The 15,929-nt window shown below is 45.3% G+C and overlaps 1 protein-coding gene across 5 annotated transcripts in view; it reads right to left on the reverse strand.

Annotated features, from left to right (window-relative positions):
- The window catches only part of GALNT17 (polypeptide N-acetylgalactosaminyltransferase 17), a 410,059-nt gene that overhangs the window by 25,933 nt on the left and 368,197 nt on the right, over positions 1-15,929 (reverse strand). For all 5 annotated transcript variants that reach the window (XR_002829117.1, XM_006088223.3, XM_023753451.1 and 2 more), the window contains 2 exons: positions 5,279-5,464; positions 2,534-2,671 (listed from right to left, as the gene is read on the reverse strand). Coding sequence is in view for 4 of the 5 variants with exons in the window: in XM_006088223.3 (XP_006088285.1) it covers positions 2,534-2,671; positions 5,279-5,464 (324 nt within the window). In the remaining variant the exon portion in view is untranslated. The remainder of the gene's footprint in view (positions 1-2,533; positions 2,672-5,278; positions 5,465-15,929) is intronic.

A 15,929-nucleotide genomic window follows, 5' to 3' on the forward strand; every position in this document is an offset into this window, starting at 1 on the left:
TGGGATTTTAAATTTTCTTATTTAGGTTAAATTTTTTATTTAAATCAATTTTCAGGGCTCATTATATATTAATGATACTATCCATTCATCTACAGTATTTATGGCATACCTATTTCCAGTTCGGCAGATATTTCTCTATTTGGTTGATGTATAGATTACTTTAATATTTATGAGCTCAGATCCATTATTCTTTTCCTTTGCATTTTCTTTCATGGCTTTGATTCTTAGAAAGCCCTTCCTTCCCCTTTTAGAGATTAGATTCATATCTATTTCCCTATGGTTCTATTATGGTTTCTTTTCTTTCATTTAATGCTATAGCTCATCTGAAATTCACTTTGGGATATGGCAAGCTGTTAGAATCTAAATTGTTTTCTTTTCCAAAGAGCTAGGCAATTTACCTAATTGTCTTACAAATAATCCATTCACTGCCCACCATTTTCCAATGCTTCCTTTATGTTTGATCTTACTTTGATAACAACAAACAAACAAAATACCCCCAAACCATGCTTTTTTATTTGAAGAAGAAAAGACAAGGACCTATTAATAATTACTGCTGGGTGCCAGTTACTGTTCTAAGAACACATCGTTTCATCTTCCCAACAACCCCATGCGGTAAGCATTTTCCTTCCCCCATTTCACAGATGAAGGAATGGAAGCTGAGAGGAGCCACTCTGGGTAACGGATTCATCCAGCAGGCTGGCTCTGGAGTCTGCATGACACAGATTGCGCCTGCAAGAAGCAAGCTTCCCTTTCCTAATTCCTGCTCAGGGGAGACACCTCGCCTGGACCCTGATGATTTAACCTGCAGCTGATTACAATAGCCAAGATCTGGAAGCAGCCCAAGGGCCCATCTATAGATGAGTGAATAAAAAAGCTGTGGTATATTTACACAATGGAATACTACTCAGCCATAAAAAAGGAAATCTTACCCTTTGTGACAGCATAGGTAGACCTAGAGAGCATTATGCTAACTGAAATAAGCCAGAGAGAGACAAGTACCATATGATTTCACTCATAAGTGGAATTTCATGAATAAAATGAACTAACAAGCAAAATAGAAACACTCATAGGCCCGGCCAGCACGGCTCAGTGCTTGAGCATTGACCTATGAAACAGTGGGTCACAATTCAATTCCTGGTCAGGGCACATGCCAGGGTTGTGGGCTCGATCCCCAGTTTGGGGAGTGCAGGAGGCAGCCGATCAATGATTCTCTCTCATCATTGATGTTTCTCTATTCCTCTCCCTTCCTCTCTGAAATCAATAAAAAAAGAAAAAGAAAAGAAACAGACTCATAGGGAACAGACTGACAGCTGTCAGAGTGGAGGGGAATTGGAGGGCTGGGTGAAAAAGGTGAAAGGATTAAGCAAACACACACAGACACACAGACACACACACACAAACCCTCATAGACACAGACAACAGTATGGTGATTACCAGAGAGAAAGGTGGGTGGGGGAAGGCAGAATAAGGTAAAGGGGGGGATAAATGGTGATGGAAGGAGACTTGATTTGGGATGGTGAACACATAATACAATATACAGATGATGTGTTATAGACCTGTACACTTAAAAAACTATATAATTTTATTAACCAATGTCATCCAAAAGGCACCAGGCATAAAGTAGGAAAATTCATAGCTATAGAAAGAGTAAACACGCGAAGTCAAAGAGAGCCTTGCTAGCATCAGTCTATACTCAGAGATGGAGAATGTGTGTATAAAATGTACATATGTGAGTATATAAAATATATATTTTTAGTAAAAAACAATATACACACACAATAAAGAAGACCATACATCAAAATGTACACATTATCTATGCCTAGATCCAATCCCAGCTACTTGACTGATAGGCTGTAAAACTTAGGTAATTCATTTAAGTTCTCTAGGTCTCAGCTTTCTTATCAATACAATGGGAAATAATACTACTACCTCATAAGGTGACAGTGAAATGAATTCATATGTAAAAAGCACTTAGAATAGTGCTTGGCATTTTGAAAGCACCCAGTAAGTGTTCATTGCTATTATTATTATTTTAAAACTTTTCTAAAACCTGTATTTATGACATTTATAATAAGAAAAAATTCAGGTGTTAAAAGGTGATATTATCTCATCAGAGGAAATCCGAGAAGCGCATCTGCACCCTTTCTTTGGTGGTAAATGGCTCTGGGCCACAGCATTGAGCAATGGAGAGCTCCAGTCCCCACTTCACTTTATACCCAACTTCCTAGTGAATGTCCTATTTACAGGCCCCAGGGGACTTCAAAATCCAAATGTTCCAAAGATACTTATCAGCCACTCCACACCACAGGCTGAAGGATGGCCCATGCCCCATTGTAACATTCCTTTAGTCTCTTCTACCAGCTGGTGAGAGCCCTGCTGTCAGGGACTGCACCATCAAAATCCACTCACTGAACGAATGAATGAATGAATGAGTAAATGAATGAATGGCTCTGTTCCTTATTTCCCCCCATCAAAGCAATATACAACCCATGGCTCAGCCAGCCAAGTTGAGAGCATGTATGGTCTTAATTACCTCCCCGTATGCAATGGTGTTATTGTATCTTCTCATTTCTGGGTAAACGTGGTCCAGGTACCACTGGAAATTCTTACACTTTAAACTTTTCCTTAAGGCTCTTCTTTCAGAGACATCACCTATGTCGATTCCTGGGTTCTGAAAGGAGAGAGAAGCAAAGGGCATTAGTGACCGGGGAGCTCTGGCAGAAGAGAAGCACAGGTGGCTTCACGCTTGGGAAAACAGTCAGAGAGAAATCTTAATTTCTCTGCATGCTTACTTGGAAGGTCGGAAGAAGGGCACCTATTTGATCATCTATTCCCAAGCCAGACACTACTGTCCTCTGAGCGCATCACTCGGTCCCCAATCAGCTGCCCCGATCATCGCTGTGCGAAAGGGGTCCCGGGACACCCTATGTGTCCCCCTGTATTCCCAGCTGCGCCTCTCCCACATTTCCTGAGTGACTATCCGAGCCAATTAGAGGGATTATTTGATTAAGACAAGAAAATAGATGCCTCTACACCACCTCCTGTCTTTCTTTTCTGCACAGGTGTAATTTCCCCCTTTGTTGGCCCTTTGTGGAGTTCATTTATGCAGAAGTGAAAATAATTTTCCATCGCAAAGCTTGTAATAATGTCCTAATGAATAATTCACTCTGCTTTTACAGAAATGAACCTGTAATGGGCTGCTGTGTGCTGACAGGGAGAAATAAAGTAGCTGAAATATGACTCCACAAACTCGGCCACAAGATGGCCCTGAACTAGGGGAGCAGGCTGCTCTCCACAGAGGCGGGGAGGCCAGGCAGCATCTTGGGGGTCCAGGAGAGTTCAATGATTTCATTAAGACTTCATCCTCAGCAGCCAAACAATGATTTCCAAAGGAACAGCCCTTTAAATGTCAAACATTAAAATTCAAAAGCAAACCTGGGCACCGATATTTAAGTCTTTGTTTTAATTTACTTAGCATGATTAATGAGAATGGTCACTTGTGCAAAGTGTGGTAGGGGACACTGGCATTAGGGACAGAGGTTGTTTGTAATGATGGAGAAGGCATTGGGATAGTCGGCAGCCCTGAGGTCTTCGGACTCTCAGTCACACCACCATTCTAGGTCACAGCTCCTCATCTGCAAAATGGGAAAAATAACACCTATTCTGCTGACATCACAGGGTGCGGGCAGAGGTGAATGAAGACTGGATTTCACATCCCTCCCCGCCACATGCTATGTGCAGGGTCTTAATAAGCAAGTCACTTTTAACCTCCAGAGCTTCGGTTTACCCATCTATAAAATGGACATCACACTAGGTTCACATCAGGTTAGCATTTACCGAGCACTTAATTTTTGCCATGCTCTGTTCTAAGCCTCATGTTTAGCTTCCCAGGAGCCCTAGGAGATAAATGTGAACAATCCCTGTTGTACAGATGAGGATACCGAGGCAGATGGTTCCTAAGTCTCAAGGTTGTTTTGAGGGCTAAATGAGATCTTACAAATAAGGAACTTATCTAGTGCCTGGGACATAGTAAGGGCTCACCAGATGTTGCCTATCTTGATATCATAACATGTAAAATCACGTATAGTGTCACAGGTCAAAGCACTCCATTGCCATGGGGGTTTTCAATACTGTAGAACCTTATTTCCACAACTGTAACAACAGTGATATAAATTCTTCACTTTTATCCTCGTTATCCACAGACCTTGTTTTGGGCTCCAGCCTCCTGAAAGACAGGGGCTGCCATTTCTCAGCAGGAACATTCTAGGCCAGCCGTAGGCAAACTACGGCCCGCGGGCCGGCCCCGGCCCGTTTGAAATGAATAAAACTAAAAAAAAAAAGAGACCGTACCCTTTTATGTAATGATGTTTACTTTGAATTTATATTAGTTCACACAAACACTCCATCCATGCTTTTGTTCCGGCCCTCCGGTCCAGTTTAAGAACCCATTGTGGCCCTCGAGTCAAAAAGTTTGCCCACCCCTGTTCTAGGCAATCCTCTCAAGGGCATGGCTTGGACATCTGGCTGATGAGGTAAACCCAGCTGTGGCTGGGGGTTCGGCTCACCCAGCTGTGCCGTGGAGGACAAACAACACGCACCGGCATTCCCATATCCCTGCCAGGCGCTGCTCTAAGGATGTCACCGGTACTTAGACTTAGTACTTTAGATGTGGTTCTCACAACCACCGAGGAAGGAGGACCTGCTATTACAGCTGAGGAACCCAAGGTTCAAAGGCTGTCTAAATGGATTCATTCAAGATCTCATAACTAGTAAGTGGTGGGGCTGGGACTCAAAGGGCATCAGTAACACGGGCATTTCCCTAGGCTACCTTCTGAGCAGAATAAGGGGAAGAGCTGAAGAGCCATGTAAACAAGGGATTCAGCAGACAGTGGGGGCACCTGTCACGAGGCAGCTGGAGCTCCACGGGAGGGCAAGCCGTTAGAGCAGATGACAGGGTCTGGTGCCAAAAGTTTTGGGCAAGGATCTTCTGAGCACAGTGCATGATCAGAGCAGGGCATCCAGATGATTGTAATAAGACTGGGACTAACCCAATACGACCCTTCTAGTCCTTGTAAATAGATTTTGAGGTTTCTGTTGTCACCGTCCCCCTGTACAGTGAGGGTTCTAAAACCTGGAGCTCTGTGGACCCTCAAAATGCGTTCATAATTTTGCAAGTCTGAGCATCTTTCTGGGGAGGAAGCATCAACTTATTAAAGGGACCAATGTCCCGTCCAACACAAAGATCACTTGGAAGACAGGGAGGGCTGCTGGACCCTACCTCCAGCGGCAGGTTCCACGCTATGTACACATGAGACTTGTAATCGTCCATCCAGACCTCAGCCACCCGGAGAGCATTCCTCTTGGTGTAGAAGCCGATGTTGCTATTGTATGGCTTCTTCTTCCGCTCGATGTGGGCCACCCGTGAGCAAGGCAGGACCTCCATGCTGCCCCCGCAGAGCCATACCTGGAGGTGCAAGGACTTCGTTAGCCTGACAGGCATTCCCAGCTGTCACTGCCCCTCCCCGAGGTCCCAAGGCAATGGCTCAGGAGACCTAGCATGAGTGAGAAATAACATTTTAACATATAAAGCCATATGAGATTTCAGGGTTCATTTGTAACCTCAGCCCTAACAACCTAACCTAACCTAAGCTAACCTAATTAAAACAGGTAGAAAAGAAGATTTGCGGGAATTTTATAGATATAATAGTCTAGAATATTAAAATCCAGCTCTGGCCCATAAAAGTGCTCCCAGGGACACATGGCTTTCTCTGTTCTCAGTGGTGCATTGGCATCCATGAAGGTTTTTCCCCCACCTGCTGGAACTGTGCCCTGCAGATCTAGACTGGAAAATTCAAACTAAAAAACAGACCATCTTTGTTCACATCAGCACAAAGTATACAGGGGTATAGTTCTGCACTGTTAATATGCTCCAATGTGGAGTCCCAAGAGCACAGGTGCCTGGCATTCTGGAAGCATCCACCCCAATAAGATCATGTACAGGATCACTGTTTATGAGTATTCAGGTGGAAGGCTGGAATGATGGTTGCCTTTGAGAGATGCGAAAGCCCAAGGAAGCGACCCCTGCTGTTCTCTGCCTGGGCATGGCAGGCGTCCAGGCTCCCAGGCCCTGCTTCCAGGGGAAAGCTGGGCCATCCAACCACTCTCAGTCCCAGGCAGGGAAAACAAAGCATGTCTGATTGCCCAGAGGATTAATTTGTGAAAGTGAAATGCCTTGCTTCTTGGGAAAGAGGAAGAAGACACAGAAATTTCAGGGACCTGTGAGATGTCCTGCTGTGAGCTCCTGGGTACTCTCCATAAATGACAGTGTGCTGGCGAACTGACTCAGGTCAGCACAAAGCATGCTCCTCCCAGACGGGGTCATTTCAAGCCATTCCACCTGTAGTCTCCCGGAAACCTGCATCCTTGAGGACTTGTCCACCTCTCCTGGGCCTTTATTGATTAAATTTGGTGGCACAATTCAGATGTGTGTGATCCTCTGTTTCTATTTCCCAACTCTGGTTATATCACAGGGAAATCATATACCTCTGGAACATTCTCCCCATCACCAAGAATCCTCTCTCACTGCTCATGCCTTCAATGAGGAGACACTGAGCTAAGGGATTTGTAGACAGTGGTGGCTCAGACTAGTTTGATTTGCAACCTAATAGCTAGGTGTCCCCTTGGGTTGAGACAGACCCATTACAAGGAAGTCAAGTCAGGGAGGCAAAATATTGCAAAAAAGACATGAAGTTCTACAGTTATGGGCATTTGATAGTTTCAATATTCAGGGGGCTCTGGCTGGGTAGCTTGGTTGGTTAGAATGTTGACTCAATGGGTCAAGGTTGTAGGTTTGATCCCTGGTCAGGGCACATACAAGAAACAGCCAATAAGTGCATAAATAAGTGGAACAACAAATTGATATCTCTCTCTCTTTCTTTCTTTCTCTCTCTCTCTCTCTCCCCCCCCTTCCTCCCCCCTTTCCTCCCTCCCTCCCTTCCTCCCTCTCAAATAAATAAATATTTTTTAAAAAGATTCAGGGAATAAATGAAAATACGCTTGTGTTCACCAATGAGAAAACTTAATATTGTTAGGATGGCAATATTCCCCAAACTGATCTAAAGATTCAGCTTTCAACAAGGGTGCCAAGACAGTTCAATGGGGTAAAAGAATAGTCTTTTAATTGTGTTGGACAACTGCAAAAGAACGCCTTTGGGCCACTCCTCTACAAAAATTAACTATAAATGAATCAAAGACTTAATGTAAGGGCTAAAACTGTAGAACTCTTAGAAAAAAATATAAAAGCATATTTTCATGACCTTGGATTATGCAAATGTTCAACTGATGAATGGATAAACAAATGTGGTATATCCATACAACGGAATATTATTTAGCAGTAAAAATAAATGGAATACTGATACATGCTACGATATGAACGAACCTTGAAAACATTATGCTAAGTGAAAGAGGCCAGTCATAAAGAACCATATATTGCATGATTCCATTTACAAGAAATGTCTAGGATAAGAAAATCCATAGAGACAGAAAGTAAATTGACAGTTGCCTAGGGCTGGGGGTGGGTTTGGAGAAAGTAGAGTGACTGCTGGTAGGTATGAGGTTTCTTTTTAGGGTGAACAGAATCTTCTAAAATTGTGTTGATCACTGTATAACTAAATATTCTAAAAAGCCACTGAGTTGTACACTTTAAATGGGTGAATTATAATGGTATGTGAATATCTCAACAAAGCTGTGACAAAATAAATAAATCGATAGACAGATACACAAGTCCACAGAGAGATGGAGAAAAGAAATTCCAGGGTTGGATTCCGAGTTGGGGAGGTTCAGGACGACTGAGGAAAGCCAAGAAGGGGTGGGTGCCAAGCAGGGATCACAGGTGCAGGTATATGAAAAGCCTCAGCAAAAGCCAGGAACCCAGTTCCAAGAACAGAGCCACCAAGTGGGAACAACCTGCAACCAGGCCTATTTGGTGCCAATCCTCGGTAAGCTGTCCAGACCAAGGTCAGTATTGCTCCAAAGCCCGCAGTGTGATTATGCTCACAAGAAGGCTCAAGAGGCCTTGTTAGTAGAGGTGAGAAGGGAAGAGGAGCTTGGTTGCACCCTGTGTCAGATCCCAAATCTCTTAAATGACAAGGGAGTGATGATGTCCCAGGCTGGGAGGCAGGCAATGCAACACTCCTGTCCTGTGTGGCAGGAACCTGGCTTCCTGTGCTGGGATCTGCCATGTGGATATCAGCTGGCATGCTCAGTGAGAACCAACTCACAGCCACTCGGCTCTTCCTGTGTAGTCTGGGGTGGGGCAAGGGGTTCTCAGATTCTGTTGGACCCAGAAAAGAGAGTGAATTACCATGGTAGGCACTGGCCCAGATTCCTATAACATCACCACAGTCCCTCTCTGTCTGGAGAAACCTGGATGTCAACTGATAGATGAATGGATAAATAAGAAGTGGTACATATATACAATGGAATATTGCTCAGTCATCAAAAAATGAAATCTTGCTATTTGCAAGAACACGAATGGAAGCAGTGGTTCTCAACCTTCCTAATGCTGCGACCCTTTAATACAGTTCCTCATGTTGTGGTGACCCCCAACCATAAAATTATTTTCATTGCTACTTCATAACTGTAATTTTGCTACTGTTATGAATGGTAATGTAAATATCTGATATGCAGGATGTATTTTCAGGGGTCACGACTCACAGGTTGGAAACTGCTGATAGAGGGTATTTTGCTAAGTGAAGTAAGTCAAACACAGAAAGACAAATACCATATGATTTCACTTATATGTGAACAAAAAAACCAAAACAAATGAATACACAAAACAAAATAGAAACAGATCCATAGATAAAGAAAACAAGCTGATAGTTTACAAAGGGGAGAGGGGTAAGGAGATAGGTAAGAAAGGGGAAAAAAATAAAACAAAACAAAAATGAGAGAGAGAGAGAGAGAGAGAGAGAGAGAGAGAGAGAGAGAGAGAACTCTAGGCCCTAAGAAGTCTTAGACAAAACACATCTCTTCTGCTTCAGAACAATTGATGCCCTGGAAGAAGAAGAGGACACTATGGGAGAGGGATGCCAGTGGGCAGGTGGCATTGGTATCTCCACCATCATGACAGAGGGAGAGGGAGAGGGAGAGGGAGAGGGAGAGGGAGAGGGAGAGGGAGAAGGAGAAAGTCTTCAAGGGTATGCTGGTTTATTTCCAACTGATGAATGTTTCTTTCATTCATTCAACTCATACCATTTAATAAATATTTCACTAACTCCTTAGATCCTTAAAGATTGTGTTATCAAACTAGGAAAAATTGGTATTCCCAGAATTACCCCTGGACCTCAGTCTGGTCAATGGTCTCCCTGATTGTCCTCTATATTTTCTCAGTTGAAGTCTCACATCTTTCCTTCAAGGACAGGATGAGAAATTGTCTTACATGGCTGGTTCCAAAGCCTGGCTATGCCTTTGAATCACTAAGAGAGTTTTTAAAAATTATAAATGTCTGGGTCCCACCCCAGCCCTAAGAACCTAATTCTCCAGGGGTGGAGCTGGGTGTTTAAAGAGTTCCCCCACTTTTTATGTTGTGATGTGTAACCAGGTTTGGGAACCACTAGTCTAGGACTTTTCTGAGGCTGTGGTGTTATGACTCTATATCACAGGGGCTGAAGAAGCTAGGATGTGCCTGGCCAAAGCCAGTTCAGCCTGGTAGTGGTTCCAGGTGTTGACAAGAGGCAGGGCATCCAATGTGCCAGGTGCTGCCCAGACCACGCTCTCCCAGGGCCGCTGTCACTGAGGTCAGCAAGGGAGGAAAGTGTGGGAGCCTGAAGCCACTGCCAGGTGCAGGTGAAAAGCTGTAGGGGACGCCAAGGAATCAGAACCAATGTGACTGGTTTGCTTATATCATCTATTCTTGTAGGCAGTGGCCTCCAAACGTTTTTGATATTCATTCTCCTCTGGAAAAAAATTAAAGCATATCCTTCAATATGTTTAGTTTATCCATTTTAAATTATATGCACATGCTACTGTACTAATATATTTTACACATGATAAATTAACATATATATAGAAATTGAAAATGATATGAAAAGGGAAGCGTTATTATATCCCTCTTGAACCCCAGTGGATTTTCTTGTGTGGCCCCTTTTGGAAACCACTATAAGAATTCAAATATTCAAGGTCAAGTCTTATCCCCCCCATTTTAAGAGACCAGCTGTTTATCACGGGCAGCGGGAAGTATTCAGGAATGAGGAGGTTTGGGCCAAAGTAACCTAGTGAGAATTTTCAACTCTGTCATTGAGAGCCATGATTACGTGAAAGCCATTTTTCAGAGATGCTCCAAGCACCCCCGGGAGCATTGCAATTTTGGAAAGAGCCTCAGATGCTGTTACAGGAGGAAGCCCAGAGCCCTCTCCCCACCCCACACCACAATCATTCAAATTGAACAGGAAGCAGCAGGAGCCAGAAAGAAACCCTGGTGCTCTCCTGAGCACTCCATTCCTCAGCACTGGTCAGTCCTCCACCAAGTCCTGCAGATGATGACTCCTCCCCATGGCTCAGCTCCACTCACTTCCGATCATACCCACCATGACCACCAAACCACCTCCTCCTCCACCATCACTCTAAGCTGCCACCTAGACCACAGCAACCACCACTCCACAGCTCCAGTCAGCAGCAGGTGGTGTGATCTGATCGCGCCATGCCTCGGAACACTTCCTGGCTCTCACTGCTCTGAGAATGAAGCCCAGAATCTGACTGTGGCCTTCTAGGACTTGCATCTCCTTGCCCCACCAGCATCATCACTGCACTTCCCCCAACAATCCTGCTTTCTATTCTTCCGGGTGCCACACTCCTTCCAGCTTCAAAATCTCTTTATCCCCCTGCCTCTCGCTCCTCCACTCTCCACCTAGTTAATTACTACGTTAGCCTTTAGCTCAATCATCGCTTCCTCAGGGAAGCCCCCCAGAAAGTCAGAGCCCTCTTCACCCCTTCATGTAGCACTTACCACAGCTGTGATTTTGTGAGCACATTACCTTCTCTCTTCTTTCCTAGCTGCTAGCTCCATGAGCACTGTGCCTGGCACACAAGTAAGTGCCTGATAAATTCTTGTTCAAATGACAATGTGAATGCATTAATGAATGGAGGGGCTGTAGGGCATACGTATGGAGTAGAAAGCAAGATGCTGCTTTGGGCTGAGATGCTGGTCTTCCTCACTCGCCTGGGGCTGAGTGGGGAGAGACAGGATGAGGGAGCTGAGAGGAGCATGCCTGAGGGAGAGTGGTGGCCATGTCTCTGAAGGGCATAGTCCACACATGCACTTCAGACACAGGCCTGGACATCTGAGGGGAGACTGGTTGTCTGGAAGAGCCAGCGCAGCTCACTGGCCTGCCAGTCTGGCCCGTGAATTCAGTGCTTGATTGTGGAAAAACCTTCTAGAAACAATCCAGCACATCCTCTGCTCAGAAAGCATAAGGAGACCGGAGACCGTGGGGTTGGAAATCTAGCCTGGGAGTAACGATGATAATGGTGACCCAGCTAACTGGTGTCCTCCACACCCCAATTCTAAGCTACCCCTTTGAGTTACTCCTTTCTGAGTCTCTCCCAGGTATATATGAGATAAGCATGTTAATCAATATCTGCTTGATCTTCTCTTGTTAACCTGTCTTTTGTTACAGGGGCCCCAACTGAGAGCCTAGAAGGGTAGAGGGAAGATATTTTTCTCCTCTACACCATCCTCGCTCACAAGGTCTGTAACTGCTCCCATGGTAACCATGGGTGCCCCACACTGTCCAGTCAGGGCCCTCAGCCAAACCTAGCGAAGCAACTCTGCAGTCCGAAGTCTACCCAATAATGATGCAGAGTCCTACTCTGATGTCTTACAGATGTCACTATTCATGAGCTACGTTATCCTCACAAGTTATGTATAGTTTTTCTCTTATGAACGTAAAAGGGACCACATAGCAGACCTGACAAGCTCAGTGACCGCGAGTAACCACATATGCTGTTCTGATCATAAATTCTTAACTGGGCAGGCCACAGCGGGTAGTCACCTCCCAGGCCTCCAGCTTCCTAAGCAAAGGTCAATCTTTACCCTACATGAGTCCAGTACATTCATTGTTCTTACGCATCTAGGATAACATACCTTTGAAACACCAGAGTCATCTTCTTTTCCTAGACCCTCAAGGCACAACGGCTGTCACGAGAGCATAAGGCTATGAAACCCCTCATTGTTATCCTGCTGCCTGCACACCATCTCTATATGCGGTACATGGTAAATGTTAACTATCCTGTACCCACCAACAAAAAGAAGTATATGATTCTCCATTTTCCTTTTTAATCAAACCCTTGAGATTTCCCTTGTTACTTTCTCCTGCTCCTTAACCTACCACCAATGAATTCCATGTATCCCTCCTTCCATTTTATCCTTTGATTCTGATGTACTAAGTAACCTGCAAAGTGGCCATTCTCCGGAGCATTTTCACAATCCACTGAGATCTTGCTTCCTGGCATGTCCCCAGATTTGGCTCAGATAAACTCTTATAAAGTTTCTTTCTAGGTTTGGACTTTCTTTCATTGATCAGATGAAAGAATGACAAATACTGAGACTCAAATGGGAAAATTCCAAGAGAGTTAAAACTGGTGAGGCAGACAGAAAGGGACACAGGAAATAAACCTTCTCTATGAAGGCCTCCAGTCTGTGTTCAGTGAGCTTTCTTCCCAATTCACATACCTGAAGGGACAGGAAATTCCACCGACACCTCTCAGGAGAGAAGAGAACACAATTTTCTCTATATTTTTCTCTATATTTTGTCATGGAGATTTGGAGTATAAGAAAAAAAAAAGTTTACTCCTTTAAAAAAGGTGGGGGGAGGGAAGTCAAAGAGCCCAGAATTAAATAAACGCTCTAAACGCTCTGATGGCTTCCTGTGGTTTGTGACCAGCAGCTCCAGACATTCTGGGTAATAAGGTGTTCTGGGGTCACAGGGATTCCTGTAGCCCTCAAGGCCACCCCCTAAGGAGAAGTGGAGCCATCTGGCCTTCAACCCCAGCATCCTCCCTCCTATGTCCTCCTTTCAAGGCCTATGTACCTGACCCACAGAACCTGGAAGTCCTGTCCTGGGTGGGGCCTCTCCTCTCCTTCCCTTTGGGGGTGAGGGAAGCCCTGCCCTTGGGAGTCTCACAGCCTTCTCCTTCCAGGGACAGGAATCCTTCCTGGTAGCAGATTGAAGTCACTTCAGAAGCCATTTTAACCCATTTACATCGTTAAAAACAACATCAGAGGAACGTTCAACACAGAAACAACTCCATTCAGTAATCCAAGGGCAGGCAAATGTAAGCCTTTTGTCTGCTGATAAAATCTGTTCAAAGCAACACAGATTTCTGGCTAAGAGAACATCTGATTTGTTACTCCCATCCTCCCCATCATTTTAGGGACAACCTGGTAACCCACCTCCCAGAGGCCTGGGCTCACCCTCCTGAAGATCAGGGTCCCCAGAGATGCCTCTGGTCCTCAGCACCCGCTCTGCCATGCTGGAGACAGCGAGCTGGCTTTTCCCAGTTTCGACGCACATTCTATCCCACGAAATTGGACAATCACGTAATGGCTTTGCTCCTACAGTCCTTTTGTGAGAACTCAATCTTAATTCTTCTGCTTTATTTATTACTGTTTCTCAGAAGCAGGGATTTACAAATATGGACCTCAAGACATATCTCAATTTAGCTACCACAGTGACAAGAATGCTTAAATACCTGGATTCTGTTGCCAATCGATGCCAGTCATTTCTCTCAATACCAGATGAGGAATTAAAATGAAGTCTGTAAGAGACATGTGATTCAGAGGAGGGGAGATGTGCACGGGGAAAGCAGCTTGATTTATCGAGCCTGGAAGAAGTGATGGGAGAGCTTGCTTCTTTTGATTTTTGTCGCTATTGCTTTTGCACTTAAAAGGATAATATTGGGGGGTAGGTGGAATAATACCGGGTCTATGCTCACCCGTTTAAAACTTACCCCTGCCTTACAGCATGTTATTGTCAGAGAGGGCCTGGGCCTCCGTGTTAGGAAAATAGTACAAAGTTGCCCACTTTTAGGTCGGCTGGGCCCTGACTTCCCCTCACTTGTTTGCCTTCCTCTCTTTCCCTCCACTCCCTCTTTCCCGACCACTTATGAGTGAGTTCCCCATGTCAGCGTTCTCTGCTCCTGTTCTGTCCTCCTATCTCTGCCCTGTTCACTGACTCCTTCCTTTGGATAGTCCCTCCTTTTGCAAGAGCCGCTCCGACTAAGTAGGTGTTAAGCATGTTACCTGTCTTTGCACCCAGCCTGATTGATGACTTTACCTTGTAAATAATTCACCTTCTTCAGTCATTCCATTCAATACCTCGCACATATTTACTAAGACCAGAGCACAGAGCTAAATGCTGCCAGGGATAGAAAGATAATTTAGACAGGGGTCCTACTCACCGTCTTTGCTCTTTCCTTAGAGCTTAAAATTAGAATTCTAGGCGAGTGCTGAAGATCGCTTTAGAACCTTGGTGAGAAAGCAGCCAGAAGAGGGGCCTTCATTTCCTGACCTGGGCACCCATGTTCTCCCGTCAGTTAGTCTACATTTGCCTAGGATTAAAGAGGAGCTGGCAGGGTGCAATTACAGGCAAACCGTGCTTAACCAAAGGAGAAAAATGAACAATATTTAATTGTGTTTTTAACACCAAAGGGCCAGAGTTTTGTGATCATGTACAGAGATCTGGGAGGAAATTAGAATGTTCTCACGCGTCAGAGTGCATCCTATCACATGGTTCAAAGGCCCTCAAAGGTGATCGATGTCTCTAGTGCCCGAGCTCCCTCCCTGAAACCAACTTAGTCAGGGCTAAATAGAAGGCCTTTCCAATGATCCTTTCCAGAAATCTGCAGAAGGGAACAGTGGCTGAGCGTTGCCAGAAGTTTGGGACTACGACTAGGGAAAAGTCAGGACTAATCAGCCCACCATAGATCCACCAGATGAAGCATCTGCCATTGGCCATCATCTAATGCTAGTAACCACCTTCCATTCATTAAATGCAGCCAAGAGGGCCTGCCTGAGACATGCCTTGGAGAGAACGTTGGCTGGCTACTTACCTACCCCTGCTCTCTTCCCCAGGGGAGGCCCAGTCTCCCTCCTCATTGGGGATAGAGATGTGAGGACCCCTCACTCAAGATCACGAAGTTGGGAGTCAGAGGGTACATACCAAAGTTGGGATCAGTGGAGACACCCTGATAGAGGCAGAACTTGAAAAGCCCCACACAACAAGCGGTCAGGTGCAGGCACCCAAGAGCAGGATCTGAGGCCAAGACAGAGCCAACAGCAATGGGAGAGCTGGGAAGTCGAGAGAGAGGCACGGTGGTGAGAGCTGGCGAAGGGACGGCAGGGACCACCTTTGCAGACAGGAAGTGGGCATGAGGACCCTGTAAGGCACCGCTTGGAACAGAGTGCCAATGTCCTTTTGGGCCCAATGGCTCTATGCTTCCCAAAGGCAATTTCTGGACAACTGTAGAGCATGGAATCATGAAAGGTCCGTGTTAGATGAGGAGCACTGGGCTCACATCCGGCTCTGCTACATGGCAGCCTGGCTACTCTCATCCCTGAACCTTGGTTTCCTCAGCCTTGAAGTGCAGCTGATAACTTAGAGCACCTGATCTGAGGGTTGTTGTGAGAAAGGAATAGAGTAGCCAACATGCACTTGTGGTCAGCCACTAATAGCACAATGGCAGCTCACAGTAAACGCTGAAAAAACAACACCAACACCAAGTTAGCTATTAGTGGCTGACCACAAGTGCAGCTATGAAGTGAGCTGTGTCTCGAGCAGTGACGACACCGTGACTTCTGTGTGATGCCCGCGGGAGGGACAACTGGAGATGATGACCTGATGACTGTGGTGAGAGTGAGGCCTGCTGATTCT

The sequence above is a fragment of the Myotis lucifugus genome, unplaced genomic scaffold (genome assembly GCF_000147115.1).
Source record: "Myotis lucifugus unplaced genomic scaffold, Myoluc2.0 scaffold_45, whole genome shotgun sequence".
NCBI classification, from domain to species: domain Eukaryota; kingdom Metazoa; phylum Chordata; class Mammalia; order Chiroptera; family Vespertilionidae; genus Myotis; species Myotis lucifugus.